The 20,297-nt window shown below is 45.3% G+C and overlaps 1 protein-coding gene across 1 annotated transcript in view; it reads right to left on the bottom strand.

Annotated features, from left to right (window-relative positions):
- Window positions 1-15,984, bottom strand: part of LOC116036298 (chemokine-like protein TAFA-5) — a 63,478-nt gene extending 47,494 nt beyond the window's left edge. The window contains exon 1 of the mRNA XM_031279809.2: window positions 15,312-15,984. Within this exon, the coding sequence (XP_031135669.1) occupies window positions 15,312-15,402 (91 nt within the window). The 5' untranslated portion in view covers window positions 15,403-15,984. The remainder of the gene's footprint in view (window positions 1-15,311) is intronic.
- Window positions 15,985-20,297: the final 4,313 nt, after the last annotated feature.

The following is a 20,297-nucleotide window of genomic DNA, read 5'->3' as shown; positions in this document are numbered from 1 at the left end:
TCAAGCGTGGGGGTTTTGAGGGTACCGTACATATGCATGAATGCGCCGGCCAACGTGCAGAAACATGCTTTCAATTCAAACAGAGATTATCTAGCCTGGGACTACAAATAAATTGAAACAGAAGATATTATTGACCGATGCAAGTTGTTTTTTAAATTGCTCTCCTCAGAGGAACAATAAAAATGCCAACGCACAGTGGACAGGTAATGGTTTGTGTAAATTTGTTAAACAGACCAAAATGAGGCTGCATTCCAAGACAATTATGAACCACAGCTGCAAATGTTGTCAGTGTACGGGACGTGACGTGCATTGAGTGCACCCCCGTATGGAGTGCAGGAATAGACAGCATTTGACAAATCATCGGAAATTGTTTTGCACGAAAAACCGTAATGAATGTGACAAAAATGTTTTAGTAATGTTCAGTTCGATGTGTTTCAACTGGACTTGAACTGAAGCTCACATTGTTCTGCACCTCAGTGTATTCTGTGCTTAGTTTACTGTTCATGTAATATAAATCCAGTGGCATCGCAGTTAGCTTTGAGCTCATTTGTAGCCAAAGTCCCTGAACAGGACGCGCAGCACATAAAAAATAAAATGGTGTAATAAAAAGTAATGTGATGTATCGAGCAGCACTTAAAATTTTATGATTGTACTGAAGGTTGTGAGGACATAAATGTGTCATGAGTCATGAACGTCAAACCTTTCTTAAAAATGAACTTGTTCTATCTTCTGCTTCTGTAAAACTCCTGAACAGAGCAAATACAAAATACCAGCACATACTGCATTTACTTAAACTTTCTTGTACAGCCCTAATTCCTACATTACTATTTTAAATTCAACTTGGTCTACCGCGTGTTTCTACTTCCAAAAATTGTTTCTCTTTTACCTGTGAGCCACCTTAGACGGGTTTTCATATTTTGACTAATAAAAGTTTTTGAAGATCCACTTATGGCGCTTACCCACTGCTAGTACCAGCTCTACTCGACTCAGCTCGGCTCTGCCCTGTCCTCCTTTTTCCATTGCAGATTAATCAGTCCCTCCAGGATTTCGCGGCCTTTTTTTGAGATTGTTGCGGCCCAAAATGCCTGATTTTGCGGGAGCTTTTGTAAAAAATCGCGATAAAAGTTGCGATGTCTTTTGTCGTTTGTTGAAATGAAGTTGCGGGAGACACTGAAAGTTGCAAAGGTTTTTTTTTGTGTGTACTTTTTTAAAAATAAAAAGGAAACTTGTTTTGGGGAGTTTTCCTAGTAACCTTACCAAAAAGGCTCAGGATGCTGCAAATGTTGGTATAATATGAAAATGGCTGGTGGATTTAAGCCAAAAAATTATAATTTATTGAATGAATCAAATTTGATGAATCAAATGTGTCAGTGGCTTGTTGATCTTTACATTGTTAGTTCATTTCCTATCCTGGCCTTTATAAAGTGCTTATTGGACTTGTGTGTGTGTGTGTGTGTGTGTGTGTGTGTGTTTGTGTTTGTATATGTCACGGGGGGAACTGAGCAGCAGCCCTGCCCGCTGCAGAGAGCCGACAGGATTGAAACAGCAGCAGCTTCAGCGACTTTAGAGTGAACAAAACGTTACAGCGTACATTAATGTTAACATGTATACAGGTTGGCAGGACGGTCTTTCGCTGTACGTTTTGTTGGTAAATGTGAGATGTTCGAGTCACACACGTCTCGTCTTCATAGCAGAAACAAGGAAATGAATTTGGCGACGTATGTGTGACGTCAACCCGTTCTCACTCCTGCTTGGTCAGTGGCTCTCAGAGTCACATACTGACGTAAAGTCTGGCACGTGGGAATGCTGGGATTGGTTGAAGTCGCTGGAAACTCCGCGTAATGGTCAAATTTGCGGAAAAGTTGCGGTGATGGGCAAAATTGCGAGTTGCACCAAATTCGCGGTGATTGGTTGAATTTGCGTGAACTGGCACGATCGCGACATCGTGAAATCCTGGAGGGACTGATTAATAGTACCGCTTAATGCGTGAGGCGAGCATGGCTGGTCGTCATAGTGACGCCGCTGTTAGGCCCACTGCCCCTAGGTAGCTTCTCTGTTCTCTCCTCTCTCCCTCCCTCTGTCTATCGTAATTGCTGGAGAGGAGTCTGGTGTGTGGGAGTCAGGGTTCCAGCTGCCTCTCATCTACCAAAATCAACCTCTGCTTTACATACCCGGTCATTCCTTCACTCTGCATCAGATCATAAACAACTCTGCCACACTGCCATTGTAACCTGACTCCTGCTACCGCTCCACTCCTGCCATACACTGAACCGGAACCACCACCACTGGACCCCGCCGCTAGCCGGCCTACTGTCTCTCTCTGACGGACCCGCTCCTTCCCGGAATTCACCTGACCTGTTCTCCACCCTGGACATCTGGACTTGACACTTGAGTACTTTGAATAAAACCTGTTAAATTCACACTGCTGGCTCTGTGTCTGTCTGCATTTGGGTTCTGTTTATCATTCAAACCTAACAGCCACAGGAAACTGCCGTGACCTAACGCGACACACACACAGAACGTCGAAGGTGTGTTGTTTTTGATTCTAGATTCAAAAGAAGCTGGAGGCAGCAAAAAAAACACCGCTGGCTAAACTATTTAAAAATGGCAGGTTTGTCGCTAGCAATGATGACGCAGTGATTAGTGATGATTCTCTCCGACCAATCAGGAGTCTGCAGGTTTTCACGTCACCTTTTGGTATCGCCTCAGCTCGTTTGGAACCTCAACGGAGGTGATACTAAAAGAAGTACCTGTTGGCAGGTACCAGGGACTTTTTTTCATAATGGAAAACCAAAAAAGGGGAATAGAGTTGAGGGGAGTCGAGCAGGTACCACGTAATGGAAAAACACCATAAGGTTCCACTTAGGTTGCTTTCACACCTGCCTCGTTTGGTCCGTTTAAAACCAACCCAGGAGCGTTTGGTCTGATAGTCCACTTGGTTTGGGGCGGTGTGAAAACTCATCCGAACTCTGGTGCGGATCAAACGGGGGTCTCGGTTCGCTTCCCAGTGCTCTGGAGTTCAGTTCACTTCAGGTGAGAATGCGATCGGAACCAAATACAGGAAGTGAACCAAAAACAGAGCATTTACTAGCCTGCAATTTCCACCTTGCACACAATTTACGGACTTATATATGATTTAGGAGTGATAACATTCAGATCCACGAGGTAGAGATGATGTGACCCTGCCCGGAGGAAGCCCGGGGCCCCCGTCTGGAGCCAGGCCCAGATGGAGGGCCCGTCAGCGAGCGCCTGGTGGCCGGGTTTGCCACGGAGCCCGGTCGGGCACAGCCCGAAAAAGCTACGTGGCACCTCTCTCTCCAACCCATGGGCCCACCACCTGTGGGAGGAACCGCTGGGGTCGGGTGCGCTGCCACATGGGTGGCAGTGAAGGTCAGGGGCCTCGACGGACCAGACCCGGGCAGCAGACGCTGGCTCTGGGGACGTGGAACGTCACCTCTCTGTGGGGGAAGGAACCGGAACTTGTGCGGGAGGTGGAGCGCTACCAGTTGGATCTGGTGGGGCTTACCTCTACGCACAGTCTCGGTTCTGGAACCATACTCCTGGATAGGGGTTGGACTCTTTTCTTCTCCGGAGTTGCCCAGGGTGTGAGGCGCCGGGCGGGTGTGGGGATACTCACAAGCCCCCGGCTGAGCGCCGCTACGTTGGAGTTTACCCCGGTGGACGAGAGTGTCGCCTCCCTACGCCTGCGGGTTGTGGGGGGGAAAACTCTGACTATTGTTTGTGCGTATGCACCAAACAAGAGCTCGGAGTATTCGGCCTTCTTGGAGACCTTGAATGGAGTCCTGCATGGGGCTCCAGTGGGGGACTCCATAGTTCTGCTGGGGGACTTCAACGCGCACATGGGCAATGATGGAGACACATGGAGAGGCGTGATTGGGAGGAACGGCCTCCCTGATCTAAACCAGAGTGGTTGTTTGTTGTTGGACTTCTGTGCTAGTCATGGATTGTCTATAACGAACACCATGTTCGAACATAGGGATGCTCATAAGTGTACTTGGTACCAGAGCACCCTAGGCCAAAGGTCAATGATCGATTTTATAATCGTTTCATCTGATCTGAGGCCGTATGTTTTGGACACTCGGGTGAAGAGAGGGGCAGAGCTGTCAACTGATCACCATCTGGTGGTGAGTTGGGTCAGAGGGTGGGGGAAGACTCTGGACAGACCTGGTAAACCCAAACGGGTAGTGCGGGTGAACTGGGAACGTCTGGAGGAGGCCCCTGTCCGACAGACTTTCAACTCACACCTCCGGCGGAGCTTTTCGTGCATCCCTGTGGAGGCTGGGGGCATTGAACCCGAGTGGACAATGTTCAAAGTTTCCATTGCTGAAGCTGCGGCGGGGAGCTGTGGTCTTAGGGTCTTAGGTGCCTCAAGGGGCGGCAACCCACGAACACCGTGGTGGACACCGGTGGTCAGGGAAGCCGTCCGACTGAAGAAGGAGTCTTTCTGGGATATGTTATCCCAGGGGACTCCGGAGGCAGTTGCAAGGTACCGAAGGGCCCGAAGGGCTGCAGCCTCTGCCGTGAAAGAGGCAAAGCAGCGGGTGTGGGAGAAGTTCGGAGAAGACATGGAGAAGGACTTTCGGTCGGCACCAAGGTGCTTCTGGAAAACCGTTCGCCACCTCAGGAGGGGGAAGCGGGGAAACATCCAAGCTGTGTACAGTAAGGATGGAACGCTGTTGACCTCAACTGAGGAGGTAATAGGGCGGTGGAAGGAGCACTTTGAGGAACTCCTAAATCCGACTAATACGCCCTCTATGGTAGAGGCAGAGCTGGAGGATGATGGGGGATTGTCGTCAATTTCCCTGGTGGAAGTTGCTGAGGTAGTTAAACAACTCCACAGTGGCAAAGCCCCAGGGATTGATGAGATCCGTCCAGAAATGCTTAAAGCTCTGGGTGTGGAGGGGTTGTCTTGGTTGACACGCCTCTTCAACATTGCGTGGAAGTCGGGGACGGTGCCTAAGGAGTGGCAGACTGGGGTGGTGGTTCCCCTTTTCAAAAAGGGGGACCAGAGGGTGTGTGCCAATTACAGGGGTATCACACTTCTCAGCCTCCCCGGTAAAGTCTACTCCAAGGTGCTGGAAAGGAGGGTTCGGTCGATAGTCGAACCTCAGGTTGAAGAGGAACAATGCGGATTCCGTCCTGGTCGTGGAACAACGGACCAGGTCTTTACTCTTGCAAGGATCCTGGAGGGAGCCTGGGAGTATGCCCAACCGGTCTACATGTGTTTTGTGGATCTGGAGAAGGCGTATGACCGGGTCCCCCGGGAGATACTGTGGGAGGTGCTGCGGGAGTATGGGGTGAGGGGGTCCCTTCTCAGGGCCATCCAATCTCTGTACGACCAAAGCGAGAGCTGTGTCCGGGTTCTCGGCAGTAAGTCGGACTCGTTTCAGGTGAGGGTTGGCCTCCGCCAGGGCTGCGCTTTGTCACCAATCCTGTTTGTAGTATTTATGGACAGGATATCGAGGCGTAGTCGGGGTGGAGAGGGGTTGCAGTTCGGTGAGCTGGGGATCTCATCGCTGCTTTTTGCGGATGATGTGGTCCTGATGGCATCATCGGCCTGTGACCTTCAGCACTCACTGGATCGGTTCGCAGCCGAGTGTGAAGCGGCTGGGATGAGGATCAGCACCTCTAAATCGGAGGCCATGGTTCTCAGCAGGAAACCGATGGAGTGCTTTCTCCAGGTAGGGAATGAGTCCTTACCCCAAGTGAAGGAGTTCAAGTACCTTGGGGTCTTGTTTGCGAGTGAGGGGACAATGGAGCAGGAGATTGGTCGGAGAATCGGCGCAGCGGGTGCGGTATTACATTCAATTTATCGCACCGTTGTGACGAAAAGAGAGCTGAGCCAGAAGGCAAAGCTCTCGATCTACCGGTCAGTTTTCGTTCCTACCCTCACCTATGGTCATGAAAGCTGGGTCATGACCGAAAGAACGAGATCCAGGGTACAAGCGGCCGAAATGGGTTTCCTCAGGAGGGTGGCTGGCGTCTCCCTTAGAGATAGGGTGAGAAGCTCAGTCATCCGTGAGGAGCTCGGAGTAGAGCCGCTGCTCCTTCGCGTCGAAAGGAGCCAGTTGAGGTGGTTCGGGCATCTGGTAAGGATGCCCCCTGGGCGCCTCCCTAGGGAGGTGTTCCAGGCACGTCCAGCTGGGAGGAGGCCTCGGGGAAGACCCAGGACTAGGTGGAGGGATTATATCTCCAACCTGGCCTGGGAACGCCTCGGGATCCCCCAGTCGGAGTTGGTTAATGTGGCTCGGGAAAGGGAAGTTTGGGGTCCCCTGCTGGAGCTGCTACCCCCGCGACCCGTTACCGGATAAGCGGACGAAGATGGATGGATGGAACATTCAGATCCAGAAGCTGTTCTGAGTGTGAAAACAAACCGAACCACCTGAAAAATGCAAAAATGTTGCAACTTCACCCCCGAATCGCACCGAGTCCACCGAACTACAGGAGTGAAAGTGCCCTGAGGTCCCAACTTCTATACATATGTTGCATGTGATAAACTCAATCCTCTGATGAAGATTGTGTGATTCAGCTGACAGCTCAAAGAAAAAGCTAGGGAGTGGACTTGGAGACAAGATTATTGTGTGAAACTAGCCGAGGTTTCCAAGGTTCAATGTTCAAACGTTTCAGCGACTTATGATGGAAAATTAAGGGTTAATTTGCAAAAAAACAGATATCTCTGTTTTTATTTATTTTCCTAAATCATCAATTTTCCTTTGGGCAATCCAGAGAATATCAGTCAAACTGCTGTTGAATGGCTTTCATCTGTTTATTTTGCAAATTACTAAATAACTTTAAAGTGACTATATGTAACTTTTTAATGTTTCTGAAGCTCTGTCATTCATACAATGGTCTTAAATGACCTGTAACAGCAAACGAGACTAACAGCGAAAAGAACGCGACTTTTATAGTTTTTAGTAAGGCATCTGCCCGGGTTCGATTTTTGCGAAGTCACAGAATGATTTGCGGCAGGTAGACGGCTCTACAGTAACACATTCTGATGGGTCACAGATTTATTTGTTACACCAGAAAGCCTATGTTAGCGTATCCAGCCTTTTGAGGTAAAAGGAAGCAGAAGAATTCCTTTATACATGCCTAATTGTATTTTAATGTTATTTTAGACGTTGTCTGTAATAGTTATGACTAGGGCTGTCAAACGATTAATTTTTTTTAATCGCGATTAATCGCATGTTTTATCACATGATTAAAATTCTATTATTTTGCATTTCAGAACTGTTTTTTAAGTACATATTAACAATGGAAAGCAATTCTTACCAGTGTATCTTGATTGGGAATCAAATGAAAAATGTGTGAATCTGTCATTATTGCACAATTCCTCCAAATACCTAACTAAAAAACTAAAAATCCCTATCCTTACCAGAGTCAATATAGTGTTTAGTAACTTCTAAATAATTCTGATTACTCACTGACGCTCAGTGATCACCGGTTAATCAGACAGCGTTTGCACTTTGCAGTTGGGCTGCTTTCTCCGTGTCGTACAGGCTGCGTATGTGTGCGTTAAACTACTGTCCCCCTCGACGGCAACGTATAAGACGGGTCAGAACATGCCAACCGTAGTACATCTTTAAGACCAGAGTCTTCTACGATGCTGACAGGTCTGCAGTTAGTTACCACCCATTTTGCAAGAACTGTAGTAATTTTTTTGGATTTGGTTTCATCCACAGGGGACGAGGAAGTATGGCAGCTTGATGATAAGTAAAGGTGCGCCAAAGGGTCAAAATAGTAGCCTGTTAGGCACGACGCGAAGCTGAGTGAAGTATAAAATAAATTAATAAATGGTAGCATGCATTAAAAAAATAAATAAAAAATGAACGCGTTATGCTCGGGCCTTAATCGCATCGTGATTAACGCATTAATGCTGACAGCCCTCTTTATGACTGATACTGGTGCAGGACCATCACAGGAAAGAAGGAAATTAAAGGAAGACCAACTAAAAGGGAAAGTGAAAGACGACGGGCGATGTCGCCAGTCCCACTCGGTCGGACTATCATCAGATGGAGACAATTACGGGATTGTAAATGATTCAAAACCCTGAATTGGCCCTCAGGTATGTAATATGTCTATTTCATTCATTAAATAACTTTACAGTGTGCGATGTGGTTGTACGTCAGTAGCCAACATTAAATTAGGTCCCCCTTCCATTTAGCATGGACGTTTAATTCCTTTTAGTCCGTGTTTGTGTTGGCTTACTATTTTCTTTCCCCTTGTCTCCCTGTAACGTTACATGTGTAAAGCGTCCGTGGGTTTCATAAAATGCGCTATATTAATCAAAGTTATTACTATGTTGGTTGCTTCAACAATCTCTTAATGCTTTGGCTGGTGACACAGTGACAGTGTTACCCGGTTTAGCTCACGAGACATCCAAAGTAGGCTAAGTTACCGTATGCAACACTTGAAATGCAACGATGCATCTGTAACGTATTCTCTTATTGTAAATGAATGATTTTCTGTCTGAGCAAAATATTCATCGTGACTACGTATATGACCTCCTGGTAACGCTAACTCGGTAATATACAGTGGAAAATACAGCACCGTAAAGAAAAGACCTTTACGACAGCAGGTGTGGTAAAAACACTACCACTTTTGTCCAAAGCGGCCGCTAGAATCAACACAAACTGAAAGTTACATACAGCCACTTTAAATTAAAAATGCTTCTAAACATGTTCCAACGGTCTGATTTAGTGTTAAAAAAAAGGAAGCTATTTCATATTGTTCGACTAAAAGTCATCTGATCTGCTTCGTAAACCTCAGTTTGGAAAATGCAGGACATTTTCATTCATATTTATTATTTCATTTGATTATCATCATTCTAGTTTCTGTTTGACAGCAGTGAACTTGCTGTGATGACTTTCTTCCTGCAGGCATTGATCCTTGCAGTAAAAAAAATGTTGGACTCCGTGACTCGGCTAAATGAATCACAGATGAAACAGCTCGCTCCCATCACGGCAGAATAATGAAACGACAGTGCGTTGTTTTCTCTGCTCGTATCACAGCTGACGTGTAATCTATTCCAGAACGAGAGGAAGGAAGATAAACTGACATCTGGTTGAGATGAGCTTTTATTACGCGTCATCTATATTTTAAATCCTCTGCAAATTGAAAATAAGAATAACAATCACAGAGCAGGAAAACTGCAGTCACTGTGTTTGTCCTGAGAGTGAAGACAGAGGAAGAATGATGAGGCGGAAATTTGTATTGACGTGACGCGGCGGCTGTTTGCTGATCCTCTGGTGACGGGTAATGAGTCTCTGCAGCAGGAGACAAATCCAGCACAAAGTCTCTGAAGCTGTTTGGAAACAGAAACCGTCGCCGAGGACTTTAACACGAGTCAAGCTCGTTACTGTTATGGGTGTGTTTTACAGGATGACTGAGAACAGCTTTCAGACGGGAAGTGACGCCGAAAAAACATAAAGGTCAAAGATCAGACTGTGGGTGCTTTCCAGGTGATTCTGCTTCCTCCATGGATGTAATGATACAGGCTGTTCTCATAAACCATTTGTACATAAAGCTACGAAAAGTAAAGCACTGTAATTTGTATGTATTCCACGTATTTATTGCTGTATGGACCACAATGACTGCTGCTGTATAGGAACACTGTGGATCGCCTATGGGGGAGGTTGGGGTGGATAGGCGGGAGTGTGCCTATGTTCCCACAGCCCTATGCTTCCACATTTCTAAGAATATTTTTTTTCACTGAAAATTAGGCCCTATGTTCCCACACTTCCCCTAACCCTAACAGCGTTTTAACCCAAACCTAACCCTAGCATAGGGCTGTGGGAACATATGGCTGTGGGAACATAGGGCTGTGGGAACATATGGCCGTGGGAACATAGGGCTGTGGGAACATATGGCCGTGGGAACATAGGGCTGTGGGAACATATGGCCGTGGGAACATAGGGCTGTGGGAACATAGGGCTGTGGGAACATATGGCCGTGGGAACATATGGCCGTGAGAACATAGGGCTGTGGGAACATAGGGCTGTGGGAACATAGGGCTGTGGGAACATATGGCCGTGGGAACATAGGGCTGTGGGAACATATGGCTGTGGGAACATATGGCCGTGGGAACATAGGGCTGTGGGAACATAGGGCTGTGGGAACATAGGGCTGTGGGAACATAGGGCTGACCCTGGATAGGGAGATGGGTCAAGAAACACAACGCTTTCAAGCCAGGGAGCAGAGTTCGCTTTCCCGGGGAAAACAAAAGCTGAATGGACCGTACTCTCACTGTGCCCTGGCCCCGGCTCGAATCCACCTTTTATCAGCTAAACTCAACTACCAACTGCTGCTGCACAGAGCTCTGTAGCCGGCGCCACGTGACCAGCCGGCGGCCACCTAATTTCGTAGGGAATCATACGAACCTGCTCATGAGAATGCATTGAATGATTAAAATGATTGTAACCAGGGATGCACCGAATCCAGGCTTTGGATTACGGGAAGGTGTTTACGTAGGTGGAGCGTTCAATGCAGTAGGCTGGGAGAAAGTGAAAATGGAACTCGTGAGCAGAAAAAGTGTAGTTTGGCAGTACTTTCAGTTAAAAGAAGGCCATTCAAGTCCAGCTACATGTTCAATTTACAATGCCGATTTGTCTCGTGGTGGCGAGGACCCTAAACACTACACAACATCACCGCTGTTAAAACATCTGGTATGAAACATCCGAAAGAATACGAGTTGTGCAACGTTGTTTACTTCATTAATGCGTTGACTGTGTTAATGGACAGAGGATGGGAGGAGGATTCGGTATTCGGTTTCGGATTCGGCAGAATCTTAACCAGTGGATTCGGTATTTGGCCGAACCCCAAAAATCTGGATCCGGTGCATCCCTAATTCTAACATATGAAAATATAAAGGTTGGTCTCCAACTGGAGGACAAGAAAGAAGAGTTTGGGAACAACAATTTAATTATTTTGGCAAAGAAAAAGATTTTATACACAATTTTTTTTTTTTTAAAACCTTGCTGTTCACTTTTAAATTTTCAAACCGGACACAAAAACGGTCCCCTGGGTCAAAGTCCTGTGTTTGTTTGACCAGTCCACCACCCCATCCTGCCTCTTTATGCGGAATCTTATATTTCGTCACCTTACTTCCCGTTTTTCTCCCATCATAATAACTACTGCCACGAGAGGGCGCCGCCACTAGAAACGTAAATATAAATCGTAATTGCTGCTTGAACAAACAAATTATATGTGGGCGTTTTTTCGGGGGGGGGGGGGAGAACAGTCTCTGTTGATCATCTTGTCTTTGTCTCGAGGGGACGGTGTGATTTAAATTTTAAAAAGAACTTCAGCTTCATGTTCCCTGTTGAATCGCTCGCTGACGTTCCTCCAGATGAATTTATTCAAATCCAATTACACTCTCTACAGCTTTTTGCTCCGTTAATTTCTGTTTGTGTTTTGTTTTTTCCTTCTCGGCTGCTGATTTTCTCTTTCATTCAGTGTGTTCATAATTCCCATGAATATATGCTCGACTTAATGGAGCATTGAGAATTAATTTGGACTCTGAAGGCTCCTTAGGTAAGCTTTCCACACCGCAGGCACGACAGTGTATCTGCTGCATAATAGGCTTGTTTCCAGGATCTAAATGAGCTTTATGAGCAGACAGAGAAAAAAAGAACAGAGAAAGTCGGTTAACAGAGAGCGGGGAGGGAATTTAATTCAGTCTGCAGTTTGTGCTCATTAAAGCTTTTCACACTGAGATGAATGTTATAAAAGACGACAGCATACAACCCCTCCTAAAACTGATTCTTTGCGTTCTTAAAAAGGGACTTCAATTGTATATCTCAGTGCAGATGTTAGCATGTCAGTGTGTGTGTGTAACATTAACAGAACTGCCTGGTCTCACAGAATTACGTGAAATGAGCACGAACTGTTAACAGCGGATTACGTGGTGGTGGCACGGAATGTGTGAAAATTCTGTGTGGCCACCACGGAAAACAATACCAAAGTAAAGTCAATGAGAAGATGACGTAGCATTAAGAGCGACTACAGTAGCGAGTAGTATGAAAGGCCGAAAACCTGCATAGGGAGGTTGGTTGGGGTCAAACAACGCAGGACTTTCACTCAGGAGACCGGGGATCGTGTCCCGCATGTTACATTTCCTAAACCGAACTGTCGCTTTCTTGTTTTACTAAATGCAACCGTCTCGTTCTTTTCCTAAACCCAACCATCCCATTGTTGTCTCGTGTCCTGTTATCGTTTTCCTAAACTCAACCGTCCGTTGTTGTTTTCCTAAACCCAACCATCTGTTGTCCCGCCACAACCTTTTCTTTCCGTGTTCCGTGGGGCCGTGTTCATTTCACGAATTCATCCGTGGGCCCATCACAGAATTTTCGCCGATTCCGTGAAATTGCCACAGATTTTGAGTTAAGGGACCGTGTTCATTTCACGGAATTCTGTGAGATCAGGCTGAACAGAAACATGATAAACCACTAATCCGGTTTAATAAATAGAGAAAACGTCTACATACTGATCTGATATTTCATCTGACAGACCTCATTTCTCTTCAAAAAAGAGTCTTTGCAGCATGACAGGAAACCTTAAAACTGCTCAGCAGAGTCTGTTCGCGCTCCAAGACCTTTGGATTTCAATGAGCAGCTGTTGGATGTCATGATTTCCCTTTTTCTGCAGCAGCACTGATGATCTGAAACAGCTGCATATGAGGAGGAGGAGGAGGAGGAGAAACAGAAGCAGCTGTTGAACAAAATTTGCAGAGTTTCTGTTTCAGACTCTTGAAGGACAATCACTGTTGAAAAAAAATCATTTTCTCGTTTCATGATGTGACACTGGCAAACTTTTGAAATCTTTTAACCTAGATCCAATTTCCCCATGTTTGTTTTGCCTAACTGGCAAGTGGGGACAATCATTTGTGAAATAGGAGGTTTGTCGGGGTGTTGGATGGGTCAAACAACACAGGACTTTCACCAAGGAGACCAGGGTTCGTGTCCCGTTCTTGTCCCGCGTGTCACTGAAACGTACATTTTGTAACCCCACCCATGATCTTTTCCTAAACCTTACTGTCCCGTTCTTGTGCCGCATGTCAGTTAAACGTACCTCCCGACCCAGAGTGTCAAAAAGTGACGCCATGAGTCCCGACCAAGCCCGTCAAAATATGGCTAGACGCTTAAAGGGGACAGTTTTTGAGTTGATAAACGCCAAAGGCACCTGACCAACCTTCGCTTTTTGACGCGATGGGAGTGAGAATGTGTTGAAAATGAGGATGGTTCGAGCAAAGGTGGCGAAAGTAGGGGGGTGGGAAGTATGGAATGACAAGACAGTACAGAGACAGCGAGAGAAAAAGAGAGTAAAAGACCTGGAAACGCTGACCAATCAGAGCAGAGTGGGCTTTTTTAGCACGGGAGTTTAAAGAGACAGGAGCTCCAACAGAGCGTCTCAGACAGAGGGTGAATACAGGTGCAGCAGCCATGGGCAGGATAAGAACGAAAATTTTTTTTTTTTTTAAACATTTAAGCATGTAAAAATGTTCTAGTAGAAAACACAGAATACAAGTATTAACCTGAAAACAAGCATAATAGATCCCCTTTAACCAATTGGGCTGTTCCGACAAAACTCTGTGGCTGGCTCCCGTTCTGCAGCGATAGTTTGGGCGTCCTGTCTGAACACGGCGACAGTCAGACTCCTTGTGCACCAAAATCTTTAGTATGCCAGGAAAAGATTTAATGTCCCAAAACATATTATGTCAAATGCAGTATGCCAAAAATACCATGATATCCTACTGCATCCCGTTGCATTATGCGGTATGTAATCCTGCATGCTTTCCTGACTATTCTGACCCACAATCCTCTGTCTGTGCTCTCTCGGCAGCTCAGTCTTCCACTGCACAGACGACAGCTCACTGACAGAAGCCTGCGACTGATGTATGTGCAAGAGGGTCAAAGTTCAAAGTGCAATGTTATAAAAAAGAAGTAGTATGTCACAGTTGTATGCATACTGCATGCAACACTTTGTAAGGGCAGCAGCAGTGCGTAAAGTAAAAAGATAAAGTATGCAATTTGGAACACAGTGAGAGTTGTTGTCTTGTAACGTCAGAGTGTGCGCCTTTATTTCCTTCGTGAGGCGTTACAAAAAAAGGCGACATTTCATGCAATGGCAGACGCAGCCAAAATAGTGCTGGTTCTAGCCGCTAACAAGACTTTTTACGTTTACACATAAATAGTTCTTATTACAGTTACTCTTGCACTGTAGTGAGAAACAGAGGATAGCCTTCTGAGAAATAGCTTTTATTCAGGCTTCTGATTGGCCAACATTGCTTAAGGCCGTTTTATGGTTCTGCAGAGGCTCCACGCAGAGCTTTCGCCGTAGCCTTTATCTGAAGACTGAGACGGATATTTTTCACTACTGTCTGACATTTTATACAATAAACAATTGATTGATTGATTGATTGACAGAACATATCTATATATTAATCTTATCTAATGAAATGATCTTTATTTGCAGGCCCACTTTTAGGCCTATTTCTAGTCAAATGGTCTGAAAACAGAAATGCATCATATGTGTCAATCAAGTTTCAAATCTATGCAATAGGCCTACATTATAATACATTTGCAGTGTGTGTGTGTGTGTGTGTGTGTGTGTGTGTGTGTGTGTGTGTTCTTGTTTAACTATATTCGTGGGGTTCAAAAACCGGGAATACAGTATACTTGTGGGGTCTGGACAGCCTTGTGGGGCCAAAATGCTGGACCCCACAAGTTTAAAGGGCTGTTTGAGGGTTAAGACTTGGTTTTAGGATTAGGGTTAGAATTAGGTTATGGTTAGGGTGAGGGTAAGGGTTAAGGTTAGGCATCTACTTGTGATGGTTAAGGTTAGGGTAAGGGGCTAGTAAATGCATTATGTCAATGTCGGTTCCCCACAAAGAGAGTGAAACGCACTATGTATGTGTGTGTGTGTGTGAGAGAGAGAGTTAGGTAGAGAGAGGAAGAGTCACTTTGTTTCCTCTCTCCAACATCTGTCTCTAATGTTTCTGGATTCTTCCAGAACAACAAAAACGAATAGCGGATCTATGGAGCTCGGCACGGTCTTACTCTTGGTCAAGTACTCTTGTTACTGCTTTTGCTGTTGCTGCTTTATCTGTTCTCCATCTCCCGCCTTTTATCACCACATCATCCGCTGTTACACACACGGAGGACTGGTGTAAAACCATACGAGTGCGCGCACACGTTCAGATTTTAACCCTGTATGTCCACAGAAAACCATAATCACCTGAATAAAAACTGATCACACACAGACACACACACACACACACGCGCGCGCCGTACCTTCTCTCAGGATGTGGTTGTGGAGCATCAGGAGGAGCACGAAGCAGACCGCAGCGGCAGTCAGAGCCCAGGCCAGCCGGAGGAGCTGCATGAGGGAGAGCCGCGAGCCGCACGCGGGGAACCAAAAAAGTCCAAACTGTGATTATCCGCAGGCTGGTGCCTCCTCACTGCGCCACATCCATCCCGATCCGATCCACAGGAGGACGGAGACCAGAGACGGCTGGCATCTCCGGGATAGCCTATGAAATCACGCACGAGCCTGAAGTGACAAATCCACAGTGGAGAAGCAAAGCAGCAGCTAAGATGTTTTGTTGTCCCTCCCGGGACTCTCCGGGTGAAGCTGCCGAGGTCCTCGCCGCGCTCCCCTGCGGGTCACGGTGCGCAGCTGCGGCCGGCAGCAGCAGCAGCAGATGCCCGGGGTGATTCCCTCCACCACAGCATGTTCATCACAATACAAGAATTTTGCTCCGGAGAAGAAGTTTTCCAGTTTCCCGCCTCCAACTTACAGCTCTCTGCGCTTCGGATCCATCGGGAGTCCCTGTCCGCTTGTCCACGTAAATCCCCCCAGAAGTGGAAAAACCGACACCGGGCCCGGCTGGAGCTGCTCAGCGGGCATGCTGCACGTTTCCCCGCCGGGTATGTCGCCCTGCGGACCGGCTGGTTGAAGGAGGAGGATGAGATGCAGCTGCTGCCTCCGGGTCGGAAGATCCGCGGCGATCTGCAGCATCCACACAAGACAGACAAACTCTCTCTCTCTCTCTCTCTCTCTCTCTCTCTCTCTCTCTCTCTCTCTCTCTCTCTCTCTCTCTCATCACGAACTGACGTCACACCGGTTACAATAACGCGTGTCAAATCCATCCACATACTGTAAGACACCAGTAGCCTATAGGCTACTGCAGGGGAGGAAACCCCAAATCTGATGGTCATTAAAAGGGGCACCCGGCATGTGTGTGAGGCTTTTCAGTACCTCTTTTTTTAACGTTTCTATGAGCTATCTAAAATAAATTCTCAGGCAGCACAGCGTTTGCACAAGGCTGCAAAGAAACAAGTTTAAAATGTGGTTATATGTGGAAGTTTCTATTATTCAGTAGGACTTTAGAGCACCATAAATAAGCTCTCCCTCATTTTCCTTATGTTGACTATATATTTCCCAGCCTTTGGAGTAGTTTTTATTGCAAGTCAATAAGTGGAACTTACTCTGCTAGTCCTATTTTAGTCAGTTTTTTTAGGATATAGTAATTTAATAGTTAATACATTATTTACAAATGCTTTGCGAATAAGTTGTGAAAGGACCTGACATGTAAGATTGTTTCAAAAACAATTCATCATTGACTTGAATTTACATTTTATATGCAGGACCTTTACTTGTAACAAAGTTGTACGTTTTTTTCAGGGTGCTAAAGGTTTGGACCCCAAAATGCAGAGCAGGAGACAAGGAGATAAAGGAGACAAGGAAATAATGGAACTTAGGCCGCATATCATGGCCCTTTTTTGATAGCTCCTCCACTCCTCGGTCCTCAGCTGAACCGGAAGTTGTTCTATCCCTCCTCCGTGAAGGCCGTCTCAAAGCTCTTATTTCTGTCCCGAGGATCGAGGAGGGATCATCAAGGAGATATAGGCGAGCCAGACTAAACGCTAAACCCACCAGACTCCATGTAAATAAACAGTAATTTTAGCATCGTAAAATATACTTCATTCAAAAGTCGACAGAAACTAAATAAAACTGTGAAAAGCCGTTTAGGGTCGTCTTTCCACTTTTCCAACCATCACAACTCTAGTTTGGTTGAAATAAACACAGTTTACTAGCCTAGAAATCTAGACGCACCCTAGTGGCAGCAAATGTTATTTGCAGCCAGGGTCAGTCTAGCGGTCTTTCGAATCGGCTTTGGCCGCGACTCTGGAAGACTTGGAGTTAAGCTTTTCTTTGAGAAAAGAACAAAGAACGGCACTGAAGTCATTCCTAAAAAAGGAAGATGTGTTTGGAGTTTTGCCGACCGGATACGGCAAAAGTTTAATCTATCAACTAGCTCCTCTACCTTCTTCGTTGCTCTGGTTGGTTGTAGCGCTATCCTATTACGTGCAGAGAATCTGAAGGACAACCGTTTATCCCGGCCCTCAGATTGAGCCCTGTCAATGGTGAGTTCCCAGATAGAGGTCTGATCGGGCCGAATTTTTCCGTCCGAACCCGGCCCGCGTCCGACAGAGCCGTGACTGAACCCGGCCCGAGCCCTACAGGGATTAAGAAATTTGTGTCCGAGCCCGACCCGAGCCCGACACAGTTAAAATCTCATTTTTTCTCATACTAATGACACATGTAGCCTACGTTTGTTTGTGTGGAAAGCCCACTTTTATTAAGCAGCTGTAGGAAGGCATTCAGAAATGTCAACAGATGAGCGCATCAGCGCACACGGGGGAACAAGGGCACGTTAATAAGCTGTTTAATTTAAAATGTTCAATGTGTTAACCTTTCCTGATTGCTTCTTTTCCGACCGTGATCAGAAAACCAGGGGAGACTCGTTACCTCCAGGGCCGACGTTATTCATTTTATAACGTTTGTGAAGGTAAATACAAGCTGGACAATTGCCCTATTAGCCACTATTGCCACATTGTAGCTTGTTTCTCCACTGCCGAATACAGCGATTTCGCTTAATACTGGACCAATGTCAAAGATTGTTGTTCCCATCAGTCACTTAGACACAAAAACACCGAAAAATAGGTTCCAGGTTGAAAAAAACAGTAGTTACCCTTTAAGTAAGATGACAAACTGACATGAGACAAGGTGAGCACACAGACTAAACACTCAAGGCAACAAGGGTGTAACGAGAGACAGGTGACATGAGGGAAGATAAACAGGTGACTGAAGGGGAAACAACCGAACACTACAAAACAGGGATGCGCCGAATCTAGGATTGGGCTTTTTTTCCACCGAACTGAACCCTACACTTGCACGACGTGCGCTACGCTGGTCAACGTAATTACGCCGCCGTTGATTACAGGAAGGTGTTTACGTAGGTGGACCGTTCAATGCAGTAGGCTGTGAGAAAGTGAAAATGGAACTCGTGAGAAGAAAAAGTGTAGTTTGGCAGTACTTTCAGTCAAAAGAAGGCCATTCAAGTCCAGCTACATGTTCAATCTGCAATGCTGATTTGTCTCGTGGTGGCGAGGATCCTAAACTATACACAACATCACCGCTGTTACAACATCTGGTATGAAACATCTGAAAGAATACGAGTTGTGCATGAAGGAATCTACAGACAGCAGCCAAAATGCTGCAACTTCAGGTACGGCAAAGGAAGGACAGTCACTGCTAAAAACTGTGGACGTTGTTTACTTCATTAATGTGTTTACTGTGTTAATGGGCTGAGGATGGGAGGAGGATTCGGTATTCGGTTCCTGATTCAGCAGACTCTTAACCAGTGAATTCGGTATTCGGCCAAACCCCAAAAATCTGGATTCGGTGCATCCCTACTACAAAATAATACAGGAAGTAAAGCTAGGAAAACAAAACGAGAACACAGAATAAAAGAACACGGGCAAAACATAACCAAGGAACGAGAACAACAGACCAAAACAGAGAACGGTGAACAAAGAGGAAAACGGCAAGAAAACATCATCGCACAGCGAATGAATTAACAAAATAAAACAGGACCACCACTGATAATGTGTGTGTGTGTGTGTGTGTGTGTGTAAACATTCTTATCTTAAAGGCACAAGTTTAAAAATAAATAAATAAATAAAACATCCTCAGGAGCTCTGAAAATATATGAAATATGAAAATATAAACTAGCTTCATGTCACTTATAACTTGTAGACTCGGCCGTCCTGCTGATTCTTCCATCGTGAGCGTCTGGATTTAAGCCAGAGGAGTATTGTCAGATATAATCCTTCGTAAGAAAGGTTCCTGTTCACAATACTCTGTTGTTATTGAAAGACATTATACAGTAGATCCTCAGTTGTTGGCGTGCAGCCATGACAACATGAATTATTGCAGTAATCCACCAGCCAACGACTATTTTTGTTTTCCCTGAACGAAAGACGTGATCCAACTCTGCAATCTGCTGTTCTTTACAGTCTTCTCTAATTACAGATTTTCCCACAAATGAATACATTATTCAGTTTCTATAACAACCGAAGCTGCACACAGAGTCTATAATGATACACTTTTCATAACACTAACAGAAAATAATCATTAGTTAATAGTTCAAAATGAGCTCCACCTCAACAGAAATAATAGTAATAATCGAATTATATCATTTATAATAGCATAGCAGTCACAGGGGTGTACATTTACTCAGTACTGTACTTAAGTTCAAATTTGAGGTACTTGTACTTTACTTTGAGTCTTTTCTTTTCATGCCACTTTCTACTTCTACTCTGCTACATTTCAGAGAGAAATATTGTACTTTTTACTCCACTATACATTAATCTGACAGCTTTAGTTACTAGTTACTTTACAAATTCAGATTTTTGCACACAGAACACATGTAGTTTATAAAATCTGATGTTTTATTATGAATTAAACTACCCAACAATATAACGGCCTACAAGTGCAGCTGAAATGATCAGACGATTAAACACTGAGTGTTTCAATCGTTTCCAGTTTCTAAAATGTGAGGATTTGTCTGCATCAAGTACTTTTAATACTGTTTGTACATTTCCCTGATGATTCTTAAATACTTTCACTTGAGTAACATTTTCAACGCAGGACTTTTACTTGTAACAAAGTATTTTTACAGTGTGGTGTTATTACTTTTACTTGAGTAAAGGATCTGAATACTTCTTCCACCATTGACATTTATTGAAGAAACATTTCAGCCCCTCTGGTCCTTCGGCAAGAGTATTTTTCCTTCTTTTCTTTTTTTTTAAGATAATTTTTTTGGGCATTTTCAGCCGTTATTTTGATAGGACAGCAGAAGACATGAAAGGGGAGAGAGAGGGGAAATGACATGCAGCATGGGGCTGCAGGATGTGCAATTTTTTTCTTCA

Source organism: Sander lucioperca, chromosome 7, assembly GCF_008315115.2.
Source record: "Sander lucioperca isolate FBNREF2018 chromosome 7, SLUC_FBN_1.2, whole genome shotgun sequence".
NCBI lineage: Eukaryota > Metazoa > Chordata > Actinopteri > Perciformes > Percidae > Sander > Sander lucioperca.
The sequence above is the reverse complement of the archived record's forward strand: the minus strand, read 5'-3'. Positions and strand labels throughout refer to the sequence as shown.